The sequence below is a fragment of the Gopherus evgoodei genome, chromosome 2, assembly GCF_007399415.2.
Source record: "Gopherus evgoodei ecotype Sinaloan lineage chromosome 2, rGopEvg1_v1.p, whole genome shotgun sequence".
Classification (NCBI taxonomy): domain Eukaryota; kingdom Metazoa; phylum Chordata; order Testudines; family Testudinidae; genus Gopherus; species Gopherus evgoodei.
Window position 1 is genome coordinate 1,090,326 of NC_044323.1, and position 16,796 is coordinate 1,107,121.

The 16,796-nt window shown below is 43.8% G+C and overlaps 1 protein-coding gene across 2 annotated transcripts; it reads right to left on the reverse strand.

Annotated features, from left to right (window-relative positions):
• Positions 1-4,133: 4,133 nt before the first annotated feature.
• LOC115645284 (zinc finger protein 282-like) lies at positions 4,134-16,660 on the reverse strand. 2 transcript variants are annotated; one of them, XM_030549693.1, is made up of 8 exons: positions 16,577-16,660; positions 14,129-14,527; positions 13,699-13,825; positions 11,946-12,059; positions 10,937-11,050; positions 8,851-8,964; positions 8,490-8,603; positions 4,134-6,925 (listed from the first exon to the last, which is right to left on the reverse strand). In XM_030549693.1, exons 1-8 carry the CDS (start codon positions 16,598-16,600, stop codon positions 6,246-6,248), a joined length of 1,686 nt encoding a protein of 561 aa, XP_030405553.1. In that variant the 5' UTR covers positions 16,601-16,660; the 3' UTR covers positions 4,134-6,245. The 2 variants fall into 2 exon arrangements, with proteins under 2 accessions (XP_030405553.1, XP_030405554.1); XM_030549694.1 differs by lacking the exon at positions 8,851-8,964.
• Positions 16,661-16,796: the final 136 nt, after the last annotated feature.

Below are 16,796 nucleotides of genomic sequence, written 5' to 3' on the forward strand. Positions count from 1 at the left end.
ATGAAGGAACATTTGCGACACATACTTTCTGGGGAGGTGATGAATCACTACTCTGGAAAAACAATTGAGAATGAGATAACTGAATTATTGGTGAAGAAAGTGCTGCAAGATATTCTTAAAAGTGCTAAGTTCTACTCCGTTATATTGGCTGCACTCCAAATGAGAGCCGCAATGAAAAGATGTTTTTCACTGTTGGGTTCCTTTATTAGTTTTAAAACAGTGTATGAGTCCACAGGGAAAGCACTAACTGATACTATATTTACTACTCTGAAGGAATGCGACAAATATCCAGGGCCGCCCAGAGGATTCAGGGGGCCTGGGGCAAAGCTGGGGAGCTGTGGCGCTTGTACTCACCCAGCGGCGGTCCAGGTCTTTGGCGGCATATTGGGGGGGGGGGCACTTCAGTCACTCCACGTCTTTGTCAGCACTGAAGGGCCCCCCGCTGCCAAAATGCCACTGAAGACCTGGAGCAACTGAAGGGCCCCCTGCTGCTGAAATGCCGCCGAAGACCCAGAGTGCCACCGGGCCAGGGCTTGCAGGGCCCCTGTGGGGCCTAGGGCAAATTGCCCCACTTGCCCGCCCCCCGTGTGGCCCTGCAAATATCCAAGACTGCCAGGGCCAGGGTTATGACAACAGTGCAAACATGAAGGGGAAAAACAAGGGTGTACAGGCAAGAATCCTTAATCAAAACCCAAGAGCATTTTTTGCTCCATGTGGATGCCACTCACTTAGTCTTGTGGTGGGGAATGCTGCAATATCTACACCGGAGTCCATCTCCCTCTCTGGCATTCTGCCAAGGAGCTACCTTCTAGTTCTCTACCTCTGTTCATCATTGGAAGATTCTCACAGATCATGTCAATATCACTATGAAGCCAATATATGAAACACACTGGGAGTGCAGAATTGACATTGTTAAAGCTGTTGGATACCAAACAGCTGAAATCCACGATGTCCTCATCGCACTGGCTGAATCAGAGCAAGTAGATGCTGGTGTCCCTCCTGAAGTACTCACTCTGGCATGCGAACTAACTAAATTCAAGTTTTTTGTCTCCATTGTTGTGTGGTACAATGTCCTTTTTCAAGTCAATGTGAACAAAAGAAAGAAAAACTTCAACATTGTTGCAGCCATAAACTTGGTAAATGCTTGCTGTGACTATATTGTAAACTACAGGGAAGTCAGGTACAAAGGAGCTGACAACAGCTACAGAAATAGTTGAAAATCTTGGTGTTGATATAGAGTTTAAACCACCCCCACGTGTTCATCGTTCAAAACATCAATTCAGCTATGAAGATGAAGATGAAATAGTTTACAATCCAGAAGTCAAGTTTAAAATTGAATTTTTCAACTGGCCTTTAGACACTGATGTCTCTGGAAGAATGGTCTGAGCAAATGAATCAACATGTGAACCTTTAGGGCTTTCTATATAACATACCGCAACTCCCTGACAAAGAAACTTTGATGAAGCACTGCAACAACCTTCATAGTGCACTGACATATGGCGAGAGCTCTGACATTAACGGCAGTGACCTCTGCAAAGAACTTGGCTATCTCCAAAGTCTGCTTCCAATGGACTGTAGTGCTCCTCAAGAAATTCTGCAATTTATTTACAACAATCAACTTAATGACAACTTCCCAAACACACAGATAGCACTCAGGATCCTGTTAACCATATCTGTAACAGTGGTGTGCAACGACTGGAGCTTCTTGAAGTTGAAGCTCATAAACACATATTTGCGATCAACCCTGGGAGATGACAGACAATCTTCGCTGGCCATCCTGTGTATTGAGAATGCTGTGGCTCAAAATATAGACCTGCCATAAGCAATATAGAATTTGCAGCAGCAAAGGCACACAGAGTTGCCTTCTGAATCTTGGTAAACAAAGGCTGTTTTGTTAATTTAGTTTAGTGTTTGTCATTTAGCTATGTTATTTTACATAATTTATTTGAATAAAACTGAATTGTCTTATGTATTTTTTAATAAATTATAAAAACTTTTGAGATTACAGCTTTATTTCTGAAACTTCTGTTAATATCACTGCATAACTTAACTCAAAGAAAGGGCACAAAAATTCAAGTTTGCCTAGGGCGCCATTTTCTCTAAGGTTGGTCCTGTGAGAGGACACACTGCCAACCGCAAGGAATTATGAATATGAGGTACAAGATATGGCTAGATGGCGGCAAATAAACCTAACCCACCCTCTCCATCAACTCTGTCAGTCTGGCCACATCTCTCCCACCATATTACCACTCTCTCAACTACTCTCTCTTACTATCTCCCAACATAAAGACCAGAAGCACCTCTCCTCCCCCCAGTCCTAATCCCAAATGAATGCCTCTTTGGGCTCAAATAACTTGTTTCCCTCTGTGCTCGGGTGGCTGCCCTACCCCTAGGAGAGACTGGGTTAGGGCAGGCCAGAGCAGCTGCGCCAAGAGGCAGCCAATCAGGGAAGGCCTGTGGGAGAGCCAGTGAGGGCTGAGCAAGAGGCGGCCAATCAGAGCCAGGCTCAGCCCTATATGAAGGCTGCCTAGGAGAGGAACAGGTAGTCTCTCCCAGACCTCCAACAGGGAAGGTTTGTCTCCTGAGCTAGAAGACCAGAACTACAGACAGAGTAGTGTTGGGCAGGCTCAGGGGAACCGAAGGGAAGGGCTTAAAGGGTCAGAGGAGAAGTGACTCAGGGATAGTGGACAGCAAGCAAGGGGCAAGAAGCGGGGCAGGGAGGCTGGCCCTAGAAGGTCCCTGGGTTGGGACCCGGAGTAGTGGGTGGGCCTGGGTCTCCTGCTTTCCCTTTATATTGCACCGAGCCATGGGAAGTGGCAATATTGGACCAAACCATACCCCTGACAGAAGGGGTTAGACTTTGGGGTGTGGATGGCCACTGCGGCTGGTGGAGGACTGCTGTTAACACCCCGCCCCCCCCGAAAGGGGGTGAGAATGGATTAGGAGTCACTGCTGGAGGGTAATGTCCTGAAGGGGATGCCATGAGCAGAAGGGAGCACATGGGTCCAGGTGCCAACAGAAGGTGAGAGATAGACAGGACACCACCAGGAGAGGATGTTCTCCATGGACTGAGCTAATTCCTGGAGCGACCAGTGGGAGGTGCCGCTGGGGTGAGTCCCAATCCTGTCTCACCCTCTAACAGCAGTGCTGAACCGATAAAGCATCCTCTAGTTCCTCAGACCTAGACTTCTCAATCAGAAAACTACAGCTGGTTTGAGTGGCAGTGCTGGAATCTTGGCTTCAAAGATGTCTCCTCTCCTTGGCCTATCACTACTAACATGTATTTTTGTGTTTTGTTGGTTTTTTTTAAAAAGAGGGGTCAGAGTATTTTGATAAACACAACCCTCCTACTAATAGATTAGAGTTCTATTTATTAAGTAAATGAACAGCCTCTACTGTTCATAATTTTAATTACATAGTATCCAAAATAGATCATGAGTTTAAAACATTGTTATGAGTAGGATCCAGTATCCCAATGCCCATGAGAGAGACAGACACATCATTCACGCAGATAAAGCCTTGCTGGGAAGGTTTTCATCAAGGTTGAAGTTAACTCATGCAAAGATCCACTACTCTGCACTGCTTAGGAGACTGATAGGTTTAAGTGGCATATAAACCCTTTGTACACTGCTCGCTTAAATGGGAAATTTCAGTTTTAAATCCCCCTTTCTAAAAGGTAATAAAACTATTGCATATTTAAACTATACAGCAGAACCTTTATTTTTAAATTAACAGGGGATTGAATAATTCATAAAATTGAATATCTCAATTAGCCATTGCAGTATGGTGTACTACATTTGTTTTCTTCCTGTCCTTCAAACCACTGCAAGGTAATTTCCACTGGAGGCATCAGAATTTGAATGGATGTTGATTTGTTCTTCAACATCACTTCCACTATGTAATTCCCCTACCCCACCCCGAATTATGGAAAATAGTTGGTATAGCTGCTTGTTCGTAAGATTGATGTACTGTATTTACCAGTATTTGTATTTCATAAAATATCACTATTGGAGAACACACATAGAAAGCCCTGTCGTGCAGCTCTTACTCATGAGAGTAGCCCTACTAAGGTCAACAGAACTCATGCACGCTAGGGCTGGATGTAAGGCCCAAATGTATCTAGACAGCTCCAGTGATTGGTTACAGTATCTATTCCTTTAATTGAGGGTAGGAAATACAACATGTTCTGTGGCAAATAACTACTCTCAACAGTGTTAATTTAAGAACAAAATGCTATCCATGGCAATATAACACACAAGATAATCCATTCACAAGGATAAGAACAGTAGAATTACACCTCTAATAAACAATCACAACAGCTCACCAGCTAATTAATGGGGTGAGAGAAAAACAGATTCTAGTCAGATTGAGTGAAAGGTCCATATTAACAGAAAAGTAACAAAATTACCCATAAAGATTTTACCAAGACCATGAAATGATTCTTTTGCCGAATATATTTGCCTATACCAATTTTCCATCTTCTGTAATTTAAGCAGAATGCATTTCCTTCACCCACAAAGAATACATTATAAAGAATACCTTGCGCCTCTGTTTTGGGTTTAGCACACAGTTGTGTTGTTCATGGCCGTCTTCTGAATTCTCCAGCTGAGACTCCCTTCACTTTAAGTGCAGTTGGTGGGCCAAACTCTTATTCTAAGCCATAATCATTTGATGTAATGCTGCACCTCAATCAGAAAATTTTTGATTTACATTTGGGACCCCACCCCGTGAAGGGCAGAATGCCCTCACAACCTCCACTGACTTAAACTGAATTCCACCCTGTGAGACTGTAATATGAGACTTTAAGTGGTCGATAGGCTGAAGACATGATTGTGAAGAATCTGCTTTTTTAACTTATTTTGTTTGTATTTTTCCCCACCAGTAACTCATCAATAGATTGTTCCAAAACAAACTCGGAGGGAGTGCCATCTGGATGGAGCTTACAAGGTGATTAATGCCAGAACTAGGTTTTGCCCTGCTGGTTTGTTTCCCTCCCCTCCTCTTTTCTATAACATAGCTCAGTCCCCCAGAAGAGGCATCAGAGGGTGCTAGAAACAATCCTGCCAAGTTTGAGCCAGAGGATTTTTCCTGACAACTTTATTAAAAAAAACCTAAAGAAATTCCCACACAAACTTCAGTAAGAGTTTATAAATACAGAGCCAGCTCCTTAGCTGCTGTAACTTTTAACATCTTCACTGACCGTAAAGGAGCTAGGACAAGTTATACCAGCTGAGGTGCTCACTTGTATTATTTATTGACTTTCATGGCATTTTGCTCAACTTAACTACCCAGCCCTGCTGCACCTAAAGTTTTTTTTCCCCTGAGGGGCCACAGTGCCATCGAAAGTGAGATTAGAGAAATTTTCTTTTATTACAGCAAGAACCTGGTGTTACTGAACAGGGCTGGTTCCTGTCTCAGGTACATTTTTGTCCTTCCAGTGAAAAGTAGCGATAGTAATGACCTATAGCTGCTGCAGCACGACAAATGCTTATCCACTTTATTCCCCATAATGTTTCCTTCAAAACCAAAATGTGGTGAAAACTAAGAGAGTGTTCTCAAACCCAGGACAAATAGCATATAAAAATCTTCAGTGTCCAGTAATGCACACATCAAACCATATATATAACAGTCTGTAATATGGAACATTACGTTTGGAAGGTGGAAAACTCAGGCTGTCCAAAAAGAAATCTATACTGTAAGCTTTCTCTAGTCAGTCTCCAACTCTTAAGGGGTCTCAGCTAGGTAATCTTAAAATATCTCCATTTGCCTGGCTTCAATGGGTAAAAGTGTGATTTATAGAGGTGCTGAATACCGAGAGCTACCTTTGACTTAAGTGGGAGCTACAGGTGCATTTCACCTCCCAAACTCCATTCCTAAGTATCTTCTGCTTCTCTGAAGAGGAGTTCAGAAATGGGTTCTAAATTTCAAATGGTAGGAGTCCCTCCTCTCAGTAAAGAGCCAACAATCCCTTCTTCCTGTTGTGGGTCACACTAACATGCATTTTCTGACCTATTTTCAGTTAGCTCTCTCTCACATAGTAACTTGTGAAAAGATATTAATGCATCCTCTCCTTTTCCATTAAGCTGGTCTCTGTGTATCCAGGTCCCGGTGAAGCCTTCAGATGGAGTTACTGGTGATAGGATTATTTTTTAGGCTCATAGATTTCCTACTCAGTTTTTCGCTCACCTAGGGATTGTTCCAGCTTCTCTGTGTGAATCATCTGGTGTCTAAGAAGAATCAACTGGCTAAGTGGATTGGGTCTCTTTCATGTGAGTTTTTTGATGCTTAACTAAGCTTCTTTTCAGCACAAAGGTTTTCCCACACACGTTACATTGGAATAATTTCTCCCCTAAATGCCGGCGTTGGTGATTTAGAAGATAATCCTTTCTGCTGTAGCTCTTGTCACATTTGGTACATTTATATGGCCTCTCTCCACTGTGAATCATTTGGTGCCTAATGAGCCATGAGTGGCAAATGAAGCTCTTCTCACATTGGCTGCATTCATAGGGTTTCTCTTTTCCATGGCTCCTTTGGTGTTTTGTCAAACTTACCTTCAGCTGGAAGTTTTTCCCACACTCAGTGCATGCAAAGTCTCTCTCTCCTGTGTGGGCTTGTTGGTGATTCTGAAGATACACTTTTTGAGTATACTTTCTCTCGCATTCAGTACTTGTATACAGTCTCTCTTCTGGGTAGGGTTCTTCTTGATGGATTAATACATTTTTGTCACAGAGAGATGAAACCCCCAAACTGTTCCCAGTAGCAGTTGTCTGCTGCATTTTTGAATCGTACAGACTCTTCCATGTCACACTCTGTTTGGGATTTTGCAAACACTCTTCTCCGAGTTTTCCATATAATCTAGACTTGTACACAATGCTGTCAAGAGGTTTTCCAGGGAGCTTATCCTTGTTTGTGCTTCCATCTTTTGCTGAAATAAACATACAATCACAAGAAGGTAACACGAATAAGGAAACCTCTTCTGATTGCAACCAACCAAAGGTCTTAACCAGAAAAATGTTTGTGGCTATACTGTTCCTGAAGAAGAGATAAGCGAGTTAAATAAAATATAGGCTTTATTACTCAGTAGAACAGCTTGGAAAGTTTCCACTGAAATTAAAATGTTGATGAAAAATAGAAAACATTTGTGAAAGTCTCTGCAACCAGCTCTATTAAAAATCACTTATGCAGAGTCATAGATTTGATCAGCACTTTACAATCTATGGCAAGACCTGTGCCCAGCTTCAGAGTTTAGTCTTAGCACTGGATCAGTAAATACACAAAAGTTTTGGGGCCTGATTTTCAGAGACACTGAGTATCCACACCTCCAAATAAAATCAGACAAGAATCTGTGGATGCTCAGCACCTCTGAACATCAGGCCTGTAGTGTGAACTGATTGTGTACTGACTAAATTCCTGAATAAGAGACACCATTAACCTGAAAGCTTATCCAATTGAGGCCTAACCAGTGCTGAGCATAGCAGAACATTAGCCTCACTGAGAGCTCTGATCCCACAACAAACTTAGTATAGGGCAACCCCATGCGCACACCCAGAGCTCTGGGCTCCTGCCCATAGTGTATCCATGCTGAGAGTTCATTGCAGGGCTAGGCCCGATTATATACTTGATACTTCTCTTAATAGAGCCCAACAGAGTAGGTGACATTCTTGCTACTGCATTAGTGTACTGCCACCCCGTGGGCATGTTCCCACATTCTGTAAGGAATTATTCCTCCCCACATCGATCACTTCACCTGCAGCTTTAAAGATTAGTTTTTCAACGGATTTCAGCAGAGGTGTCCAGTGTCTCATGATCACTATATTTTAATAATCTCCTCAGTGTTTCTAATCCATCTCAGCTTTGTATCATCCACACATTCAATACGTTAAAGCTCCCCTACACCCGCTAGGTTGTTAATGAGAAGACTGAATGGCATCTGTTCCACATACCATATTGGGACACCACTCGTTTCAGTGTCAGTTATTTTTGTTCCACACAAACGCGGTGTCCCCCCACTTCTACCTTTGACAATTATTTACACCAGTAATAAAGGCACACATGAAGCTCAGGTTACAGAAAGTCATTTACATGAAGCGAATTAATGCCACACGATTAGCAATTTCCTGCACAAACAATTGTTGGGTGTCCTTCATTTTGAGCCTTTTCACAAATATTTCATCCTATATTTGGGCCCTGGCAGGTTGAAAGATGAATAGTGCTAGGTCTAAACCATATGGGATTCTACTTGATACTGCTTTCCTATTTGACACAACCATTTCCTGAGTTTTTAACCAAACTTGTGTCTATTTTGTAGTAACCATAGCTAATCCATTGACCCATGTTAGGAGGATGCTTCATCATATATCAAGAGGATGACACTGAATTATTGGGTTTGGGGGGGGACAACTAAAAAGGTCCTGAATTTTCTGCATTTTGATTAATTTAACTTTGCATTAATTTTCCTTTCCCACTGGGAGCATTATTCCTTTACTGACCTGTGCTGGGATCTGTATGGATTTCGTTTTCCTCTGAATCATGCTGCTCACAGACACTCGGCTCTTCCTCTTGTTTAATCCGTGATAAAATGTCAGTTGCACAAATCTGAAATCCTGTTCATGGGAAAAGAATTACATTACAAAGCATTCACTTAAGAAGTTAGGAAAATGAAGAATTTTGGAATAGTTAGGAAACCCAGATTACATCTGGTCGAGGTTGCTGGAAAGTCACATTTGTCATGCAGATAAGAAAAGTGCTGATAAAGCATCAGGAAAGACATGGTTATAAGAGCTCCCAAAGGTATTGCTGGGTGTCCAGTTTTGTCCTACACCATTTGAGTTGTTCTGATCTATTACTCACCACTGCATGGGTCTATAGGCATCTCTGTATTCTCTGACTCTAGCAGTACCCTGATGCATAACTCTTTGCCTTCCTCAGTCTGAGATAAACTGTCAAACTTGGAAACTGCATGGTCTGTTCAAGGAGAAATGGAGATACAAGTATTGTGAATATAAAAGTAGCTGCAAAATCTGTTTTTTCCCCTCCCCAAACCTGGCTTGCTTTGTAAATCTCAATTAGACATTAAAATAAACACACCTGCATACCCAAGGTCTTATACACCTTACTCAGCATAAGGGGGTCTACAATTCCAGTTTCTTTGTATCATTATGTATTATTTAGCAGATAATATGATTATATTTAACCAAAAGGAGTGAATGCTACGATTGAGCTTTTAGCCTTAATTTCATGTGCCCCATTTATGAAATTTTCTTAAGAAATTTCCTTCTTTCAAAAAAGAGAGACTTTGCCAATGGAGCGTATACATTTCTTGATTTTTATTAGTTTGGCTTGATACTCCCCAGAACATAGCCGCCCTGAACTCCAAGTCAGAGTTTGGCTCTTTAGTTTAGATGGGAGTTTATTTGGGCATTTAATGTAAAAACAATTTGTGTTAGAACATAAGGGAATCTGGTTGTGTTTTATTAAAATACACCCCGCACTCCCCCCCAAAAAATAGATTTCCTCAAAATTTCCAAAAGAAAGCACTTAGGCTCCGGGCAGAAGCATCTAAGACAAAGGAGTCTGTTTCAGAAAGTTATAAGAAACAGAAAAAGATGGGTGCTGGAGCTCAAAACTGATGTGCTAGATGGACCCACTATCATTGCGTTTATACAGTACATGTGTATATACTCATGCGCTGTATATTATAGGAGGAGCTGGTAGTACCACTTATTGTTAAAGTTACTCAATACTTCCCATTTTAAGACCCTGTTTTCAGTTACTTTTAAATTTTGGCAAAATTTTAACTGCTAGGGTTGATGTTTTCCAGGCCAGGTGTCTACCTCAGGCTGAATTTTAATAGGTTTCAGCATAGCAGCTGTGTTAGTCTGTATCTGCAAAAAGAACAGGAGTACTTGTGGCACCTTAGAGACTAACACATTTATTTCACCATGAAAGCTTATGCTGAAATAAATGTTAGTCTCTAAGGTGCCACAAGTACTCCTGAATTTTAATACAAAGTTTCAGCTAAGAGAGTTCAGCCATTTCCAAGAACAAGATTGGGGGAAAACAGTTTTACCCTGATAAAAATAATTCTTACAACCTTTTCGTTTTCCTGCATCTCCTTGATTTGGAGCAAGGACTTGACTTGTGGCATAGGGTCCCACAGGTGTCAGGGGTGTGCTTATTGCCACCCCCATGAAAATTCACCCACATTTGACCAAATTATAAGCCTCTCATCAGCCACAACCCTAATTCTTCCCCACAGCACAGTTCATCCTGTTCAGTGAATGAGGCAGGGCTCCTGTAGAAAAAAACCAGTACCTGATCACTTAATTAAAGATTGTATCATATTGTATATGCACAAGGGGGCCACATTTAGATTGCACAGGAAGACTTAATTCTGGCATTTCTTAACTTTTGAGTGCTTGATTTTGCAATCTTAAATGTTCTTTTAACAGAGCTTCTGTGTGTGAAATTTTTATATATATGCACATATCCAAATACATGCACAAAACTGGCTTACCTTTCCCAGGTTAATGGATCAGTTCTATGCTCCCTGCACCATCTGCCTGAAAAGACTAATAAAATAAGGCCCTGGTCCAAAAGTCTTATTTAGAAAGAGAGAAATCACAGTAATCATCTGAGCTGCTGATGGCCACCTGGGCTGAAGACACCAAGCAAGGAGGGTTAAGGGAGGAAAACTATTTCCTACATCTACCACCTTCTGCACACGAAAGAGGCAGTCACCAATTCGGCCCTCTCAGAAAATGGATAGAAGATGGGAAAGAGAAAATGCCTCAAATCAGTCAGGACTGATTGAAAGCCTGATTGACGCCAAGTGTTGGCTGTAGATTTGGAACATGTAGAAAAAGATAAAAGAGCTCACAATGTTTATTAATCTTTCAATTTCCCTCCACATTTGAGTTACTTTACTCTAACTCACCTGTGCAGAGCTCTTTAGGGACTTTTCTGCCCTCCAAGTCCTGCTGATCCCCAACACACAACTCTTCCTCTTGTTTAGTAACTAATAAACTCTCTTGTGTACAAACTGGAGAGTCTGTTCACAGGAAGAAAAATTCACATTGTTTTTCCAACATACAGCATATGCTTTAGAAAAGAGTTCATGAGGGATTAGCTCAAGTTACAAAAGGTCTCAATGGTGTTTGTCAAGAGAGTACGAAAACATGGATAAAACACATAACAAGATACCAAGGGCCTGTTTCACCATTGTGTTACTCCAGTTTTACACCAGGGTAACTCCATTAATGATTCAGAACAATGGTTTGCATGCACAAAATGTTACATTGGGGTTACATTTGCACCAATAAGGAAATAAACATTGATAGGGTGTTTCAGTTTTACAAACTAGTATGAACACCAGAAATTCAAAGAAAGCTACACTTAAAAACCAGAGAGATTTTGGAACATACAGAAAGAGAGTTAAGGTACCTCAAACAGCCTTAACTCTGCCCCAATATTCTTGCCACTCTGTGCACCCTCCATGTAAGCTAGACCTACAAGTCTATGAAGAGTATCATAAGATCACAGCTAAGTTACATGTTAAATCAGGAACCAAGGGAGCCAAATACATTAATCCTCAAATACAGTATTTTGGTATCCAGTGTCCACAGCTGGAACACCTTTGATCACCTCCACTTTTGTTTGGCAAAGAAGATATAGCTTAATTGCAAGGGTTTTGAGGATTTTACATGCACAGTTGCAAGAAGCTCAACTACCATGGACAGTAAAGAGTTGTATGATTTCAAGCCTTCTGGCATAGTTAGAGGTGAGAAAGTGGACACATGCCAAGAGTCAGGCTGATCATGCAAAGCTGGTCACAGCCACAACTATGGAGAGATCAGTCTCTCCCCACAAAAAGAGTTCAAAAGTCTTGCTGGATTTCCAGCATTTTACTGTATTACGTGTGGGAATTCTTCTGCCATATCAGTCACCTGCGCTGGGGTCTGTAGGAAATTCTCTCTTTTCCGCATCTCCTTGATCCCTGACACTTAGCTCCTCCCCTCGTTCAATCCGCGATAGGATGTCAGGTTTGGAAATGGCATAGTCTGTTGGTAGAAAAAGATATTAAGGATAGTATATGGTAATAGGCTAGATTTGCATGAGTCTGTCCTCCCAGAGCATGTATGTATATCACTGCATTCTACTGGATGGGCGTATCTTTTGAAGGCTGCAGCCACCACAGAATGATTTAGGAGTGGGGGGAAGGAAACAACTTCTGCTACTGCTTCCTCCCCTCCAGTTCCATCTTATCTCCTCCATGGCAGCAGCCACATTTACATTCCATCCAATAAGGCTTGTAATGCAGGTATTAGCCACAAGAGTCAGAGGATATAACAGAGATATTTAATCATTTGTAAGCCTGACCCATGACAGGTGACTAGGGACAGGAATGAAAGACAAGCCTCTTACCAGCACAGCAGCATGTCACAACCCTACCAATCCACGTATCCTTCAGGAGTAGCAGTTAGTGCTCTATTAACTTTCATTAAAGATTTTGAGTTATTTTAGTTCATCCCACTGCTAGAGGCTAGAACAGAAGCAAAAGTGTTATTGAAGGCATTGTAGGGAAAAATGCCAGGTGCTATGAAGTACTGAGTCAGAGACAGTACGCTGTCTGATGCGGCCCTCTAGGCGGCCTCACACAGCGGATAAGGGATTACTCCTACATAGGTGCGCTCCGTTAGCTCAAGTGGTAGAGGACTGTCTCTCTACAGCTAAAGTAGCAGGGTCCCAGTCCCAGCAATTTGGGGATACGAGAGATTTATAAAGCAATTGTGTCAGTTGCTAGCTGCTCATTAATTTGTTACAGAGGGAGGTGTGTGCGTGCTTTCTGGAAGGGTGCCAGAGATCTCCACACACTGGCAGATTGATGCATAGCACAAGTGAATGGTTAAAATCCATGTGCATTTTATATAACAACCTGGTCTATGGATTGTGCCAGCTCTTTTTCAGACCCAAAGTATGGTCAAGAGACCAGAGGCCAAGCAAACAGAGATCAGCTAAGGGAAAGCTGGGGTAAACAGATAATCTTGTTTTGATAAAATAGGCCTCATCAGCAAATTGCCAGGTGTTGGAACTGCCTACCCCGTCACTTTCCCCCACCCATGGAAAATCTATATAGTCCATAGTAATCAATTGATTGGCAGTGTCTCTGAGCCTAATAAGCAAGGTGACAATCCGCCAGTGCTGTGTGTAATAAACTCCTATGCTTGGCCTCTACACGGTGTGGATTTATGTCCTTCAACAAGTATTAATCCACTTGCTAGCTATGTAGGTTCTCACTGTTCCCACCACTTCAGTATCCATGCACCTTATAAATCTGCACAAAGTCCAGGTCCCATAAGAGGCCAAGGTCAAGCCAAGAAAAAGCACAACGCTTATTAAACAAGTGTTATCTAAAATTGAGATTGTAAATATACAAGCCAGGAACAATCGAAGTTATGATTTCCAAATAAAACAGTCATATGAATGCATAAACATGGAGATAAATGCAGCATGTGCACATTCCACACTGCAGAGCTGGCGTTTTAAACTCTACAGTGTTAAAAACTGAATGGATTGGAATGTCACATGTCATGCAGACAGCAAAGGGAATTGAGACGATATCACCAAGTTTCCACTAACTAGAAGGCCCAACCACCAGAAATCAAAGGACCAGAGCAAAAGAGCAAAACTGATCTTTACCCAGTGACATCAACGTCTCATAGTTGCTTTTCATCACATTCTTGTAAAGTTCCTTCTGCCATTCATCTAAATTCCCCCATTCCTGCTCATTGAAATAGACTGAGATGTCATCAAATGTTACTGGCACCTGGAATCACAAATGTCACACATTCAGCGCCGCCTGTTGGGATCACATTCTGAGGCTTGCTTCCTTTTATGTTCCATTAAAAAGACTTCCCTCACTTTTGTTTCCTTTGAAATAAAGTATTAAACATATTTAATTGTGAACTAGCACATCACAAGCAGCCAGATCAGTTCCCTTCTTCTAAGCCATTTTATTAACGGTGAAATAAAGGGCCAATATACCAAGTTCTGAAAAAAAACAACCCACTTCAATAGTTCATGGCCAGGCTTTGTAACTACTTTTCATCATTAGCTTGGATATTGTTACCTTGGGAACTTCCCCCTTAGTTCCTGGAGGGAGCCTCAGGATCCAGAAGTTCCTGTTCTTCAGCAGGTTCTCCATGTTCTCCAGCCTCCTCTGCAGCAGCCCGTACTCCTGGATCAGAGTTCCCAGCGTGGCCAACTTACTCTCCAGCCGGTTTCCAAACTCCACCATTGTCTTCTCACAGTCTATTAGTTTCTTCTCAGACATCCCTGTTCTCCCTTCCAGATTCAGCAAACATGCAGCATGAGAATCAACCCTCCTTTCCATGTCTTGAACAGCAGCCACAACAGTCAGGGAAATCTCCGCACTCTGCAGTCGCGTTTCTCTCAGCGAAGTTTGTTTGAGGCTGGTGAGGGGATGCAAAAGTGTCGGGTGCTGGGATTCTAGGTCCCATTTTGGAGCCTGTTAGCAAGGACAGAAATTGAAAGTGGGGCATGTGACACTGATACTGATACACCTGGCAGTCTCCTTTCCCCATCTCGTCAAATGTTTGTCTAGCACCCTAGCACAATGCAGCTCCAACTGAGGGTCCAGAGAAGAGCAACAAGAATGATTAAAGGTCTTGAGAACATGACCTATGAAGGAAGGCTGAAGGAATTGGGTTTGTTTAGTTTGGAAAAGAGAAGACTGAGAGGGGACATTATAGCAGTTTTCAGGTATCTAAAAGGGTGTCATAAGGAAGGAGGAGGAAATTTGCTCATCTTAGCCTCTAAGGATAGAACAAGAAGAAATGGGCTTAAACTGCAGCAAGAGAGGTTTAGGTTGGACATTAGGAAAAAAGTTCCTAACTGTCAGGCTGGTTAAACACTGGAATAGATTGCCTAGGGAGGTTGTGGAATCTCCATCTCTGGTGATATTTAAGAGTAGGTTAGATAAATGTCTATCTGGGATGGTCTACACAGTATTTGGTCCTGCCATGAGGGCAGGGGACTGGACTCAATGACCTTTCACGGTCCCTTCCAGTCCTAGAATCTGTGAATCTGTGGTATGAGGGCACTAGGGTTTTACTGTAATTTAAATAAAAATAATATGGAAATGAGAGTCAGGCTACCTTCTTCCCCAGTCACGTACTACTACCAGTAATAATTATTCAGCAAAGCAACTTTTACCCTTATGGCTATTTTGGCTTTAAATTATGCCCTCTCTGACACACCTATAACCCACACTGCCTTCAGCAGGTTTTCACAGGTATGAATGAATGAAATGTAAACAAGTCTGTTGTTGCCACCCAAGAAACAGAATCCAGCAAGCTGACAGGAGCAAAAAGCAGGAACCATTTATTTTTGTCCTTTGAACATGCAGCTGTGGTTTCGAGCAGATCCCTGGAGTATGATAGTGCAAGGCAAAAAGATGCAGCTAAGGGTGCAGGGGACCAGGCGAAACATGCAGGGAAAGGAGATGGGAGAGCCCAAGGCTGCTTGCCAGCTAAGCACTGCACACTGACTAGTGGGATTGTTTGGGTGGCACGCAGGGGTTCACGAGGCCATGGTGCTGTTAAAACGTGCTCCACATCAGGAGTCTGAGAGAGTGCAGCGAGGAGGGGGGGGTCAGTCCCTGCAGCTTGGGGAGCAGCAAAGGCCTGGTCCCTGCTCCCCGGACCATCAGCAAATAGCCCCGCACAAGCTGGAGATGGCCCCAGAGTCTGAGGGCATGGCTACACTTGCAGATATAGAGTGCTGCGAGTTAAACCAGCCTTCGGAGGGCACCCTAGAGAAAGCGCTGCAGTCTGTCCCCACTGACAGCGCACAGGCGTGGCCACATTTGCAGCACTTGCAGCAGTTGATGATGGGCAGCTATCCCAGCATGCAAGTGACTGCAACGTGCTTTTCAAATGGGGGGATGGGGTGGAGTGTGACAGGGAGCGTGTTGTGTGTATGTGCAGGGAGAGAGACTGGGTTTCAGGGGGTGGGGCGGGGGGGGGTGAGACCATGTTATCATGCTGGCTTGTAAGTTCAGACACCAGTAGACCCCCCCCCCTTCCACACTAAGGCCTTGCATGCCAGCTGGTGCTTTCAAAGGGCATTTCCACATTCCTACAGGAGTTCACAACAATGACAAGAGTGGCCACTTGACTTGAGGAGATTATGGGGCATTTCCAGAGGCTGATCAGAGCACAGTAATGCAGCACCTCATCCACACTGACACCTGGCCGTTGTAGCCAAGGCACAAGGAACCTTAGTCCTCTGGCGGAGGTGGAGAACCGGCAGCGCTGTAGCCACGGAGTTAGAGCGCTCTACGTGACTTGCCAGTGTGGATGGGGCGAGCTAGTGCGCCGCGGCCGCTTTACTGAGCACTAACTCGCAAGTGCAGCCAAGCTGAGCGACACAAACCGGATCGGTTCGGGCTCAGCCCCCGCCCGGCCGGGCAGCCCCGCGCTCCGGCTCCCGGGGCCCAGGCCGGGCGGGGAGAAGCTCCCGGGGCCCGAGGCTCCCCCGCCCGCCGGGCCCTTACCTGGGCAGCGGCCCGCTCGGCCATGGCCCCCCCGGGCGGGGCTTCTCCAGCGGGCCCGGCCCGGCCGAGCTCCGCTCCCGCTCCGGGCTGGGCAGAGTCCCGGCGCCGCCTCGCCACGGGCCGGCCCCGCTGCCGGGCGGAGCAGAGCGAGCGCAGCCGGGAGGCAGGGAGGGATCCACAGCCTGGCTGCCGGGGCTCCACGCTCCCCCCTTCCAGGCCC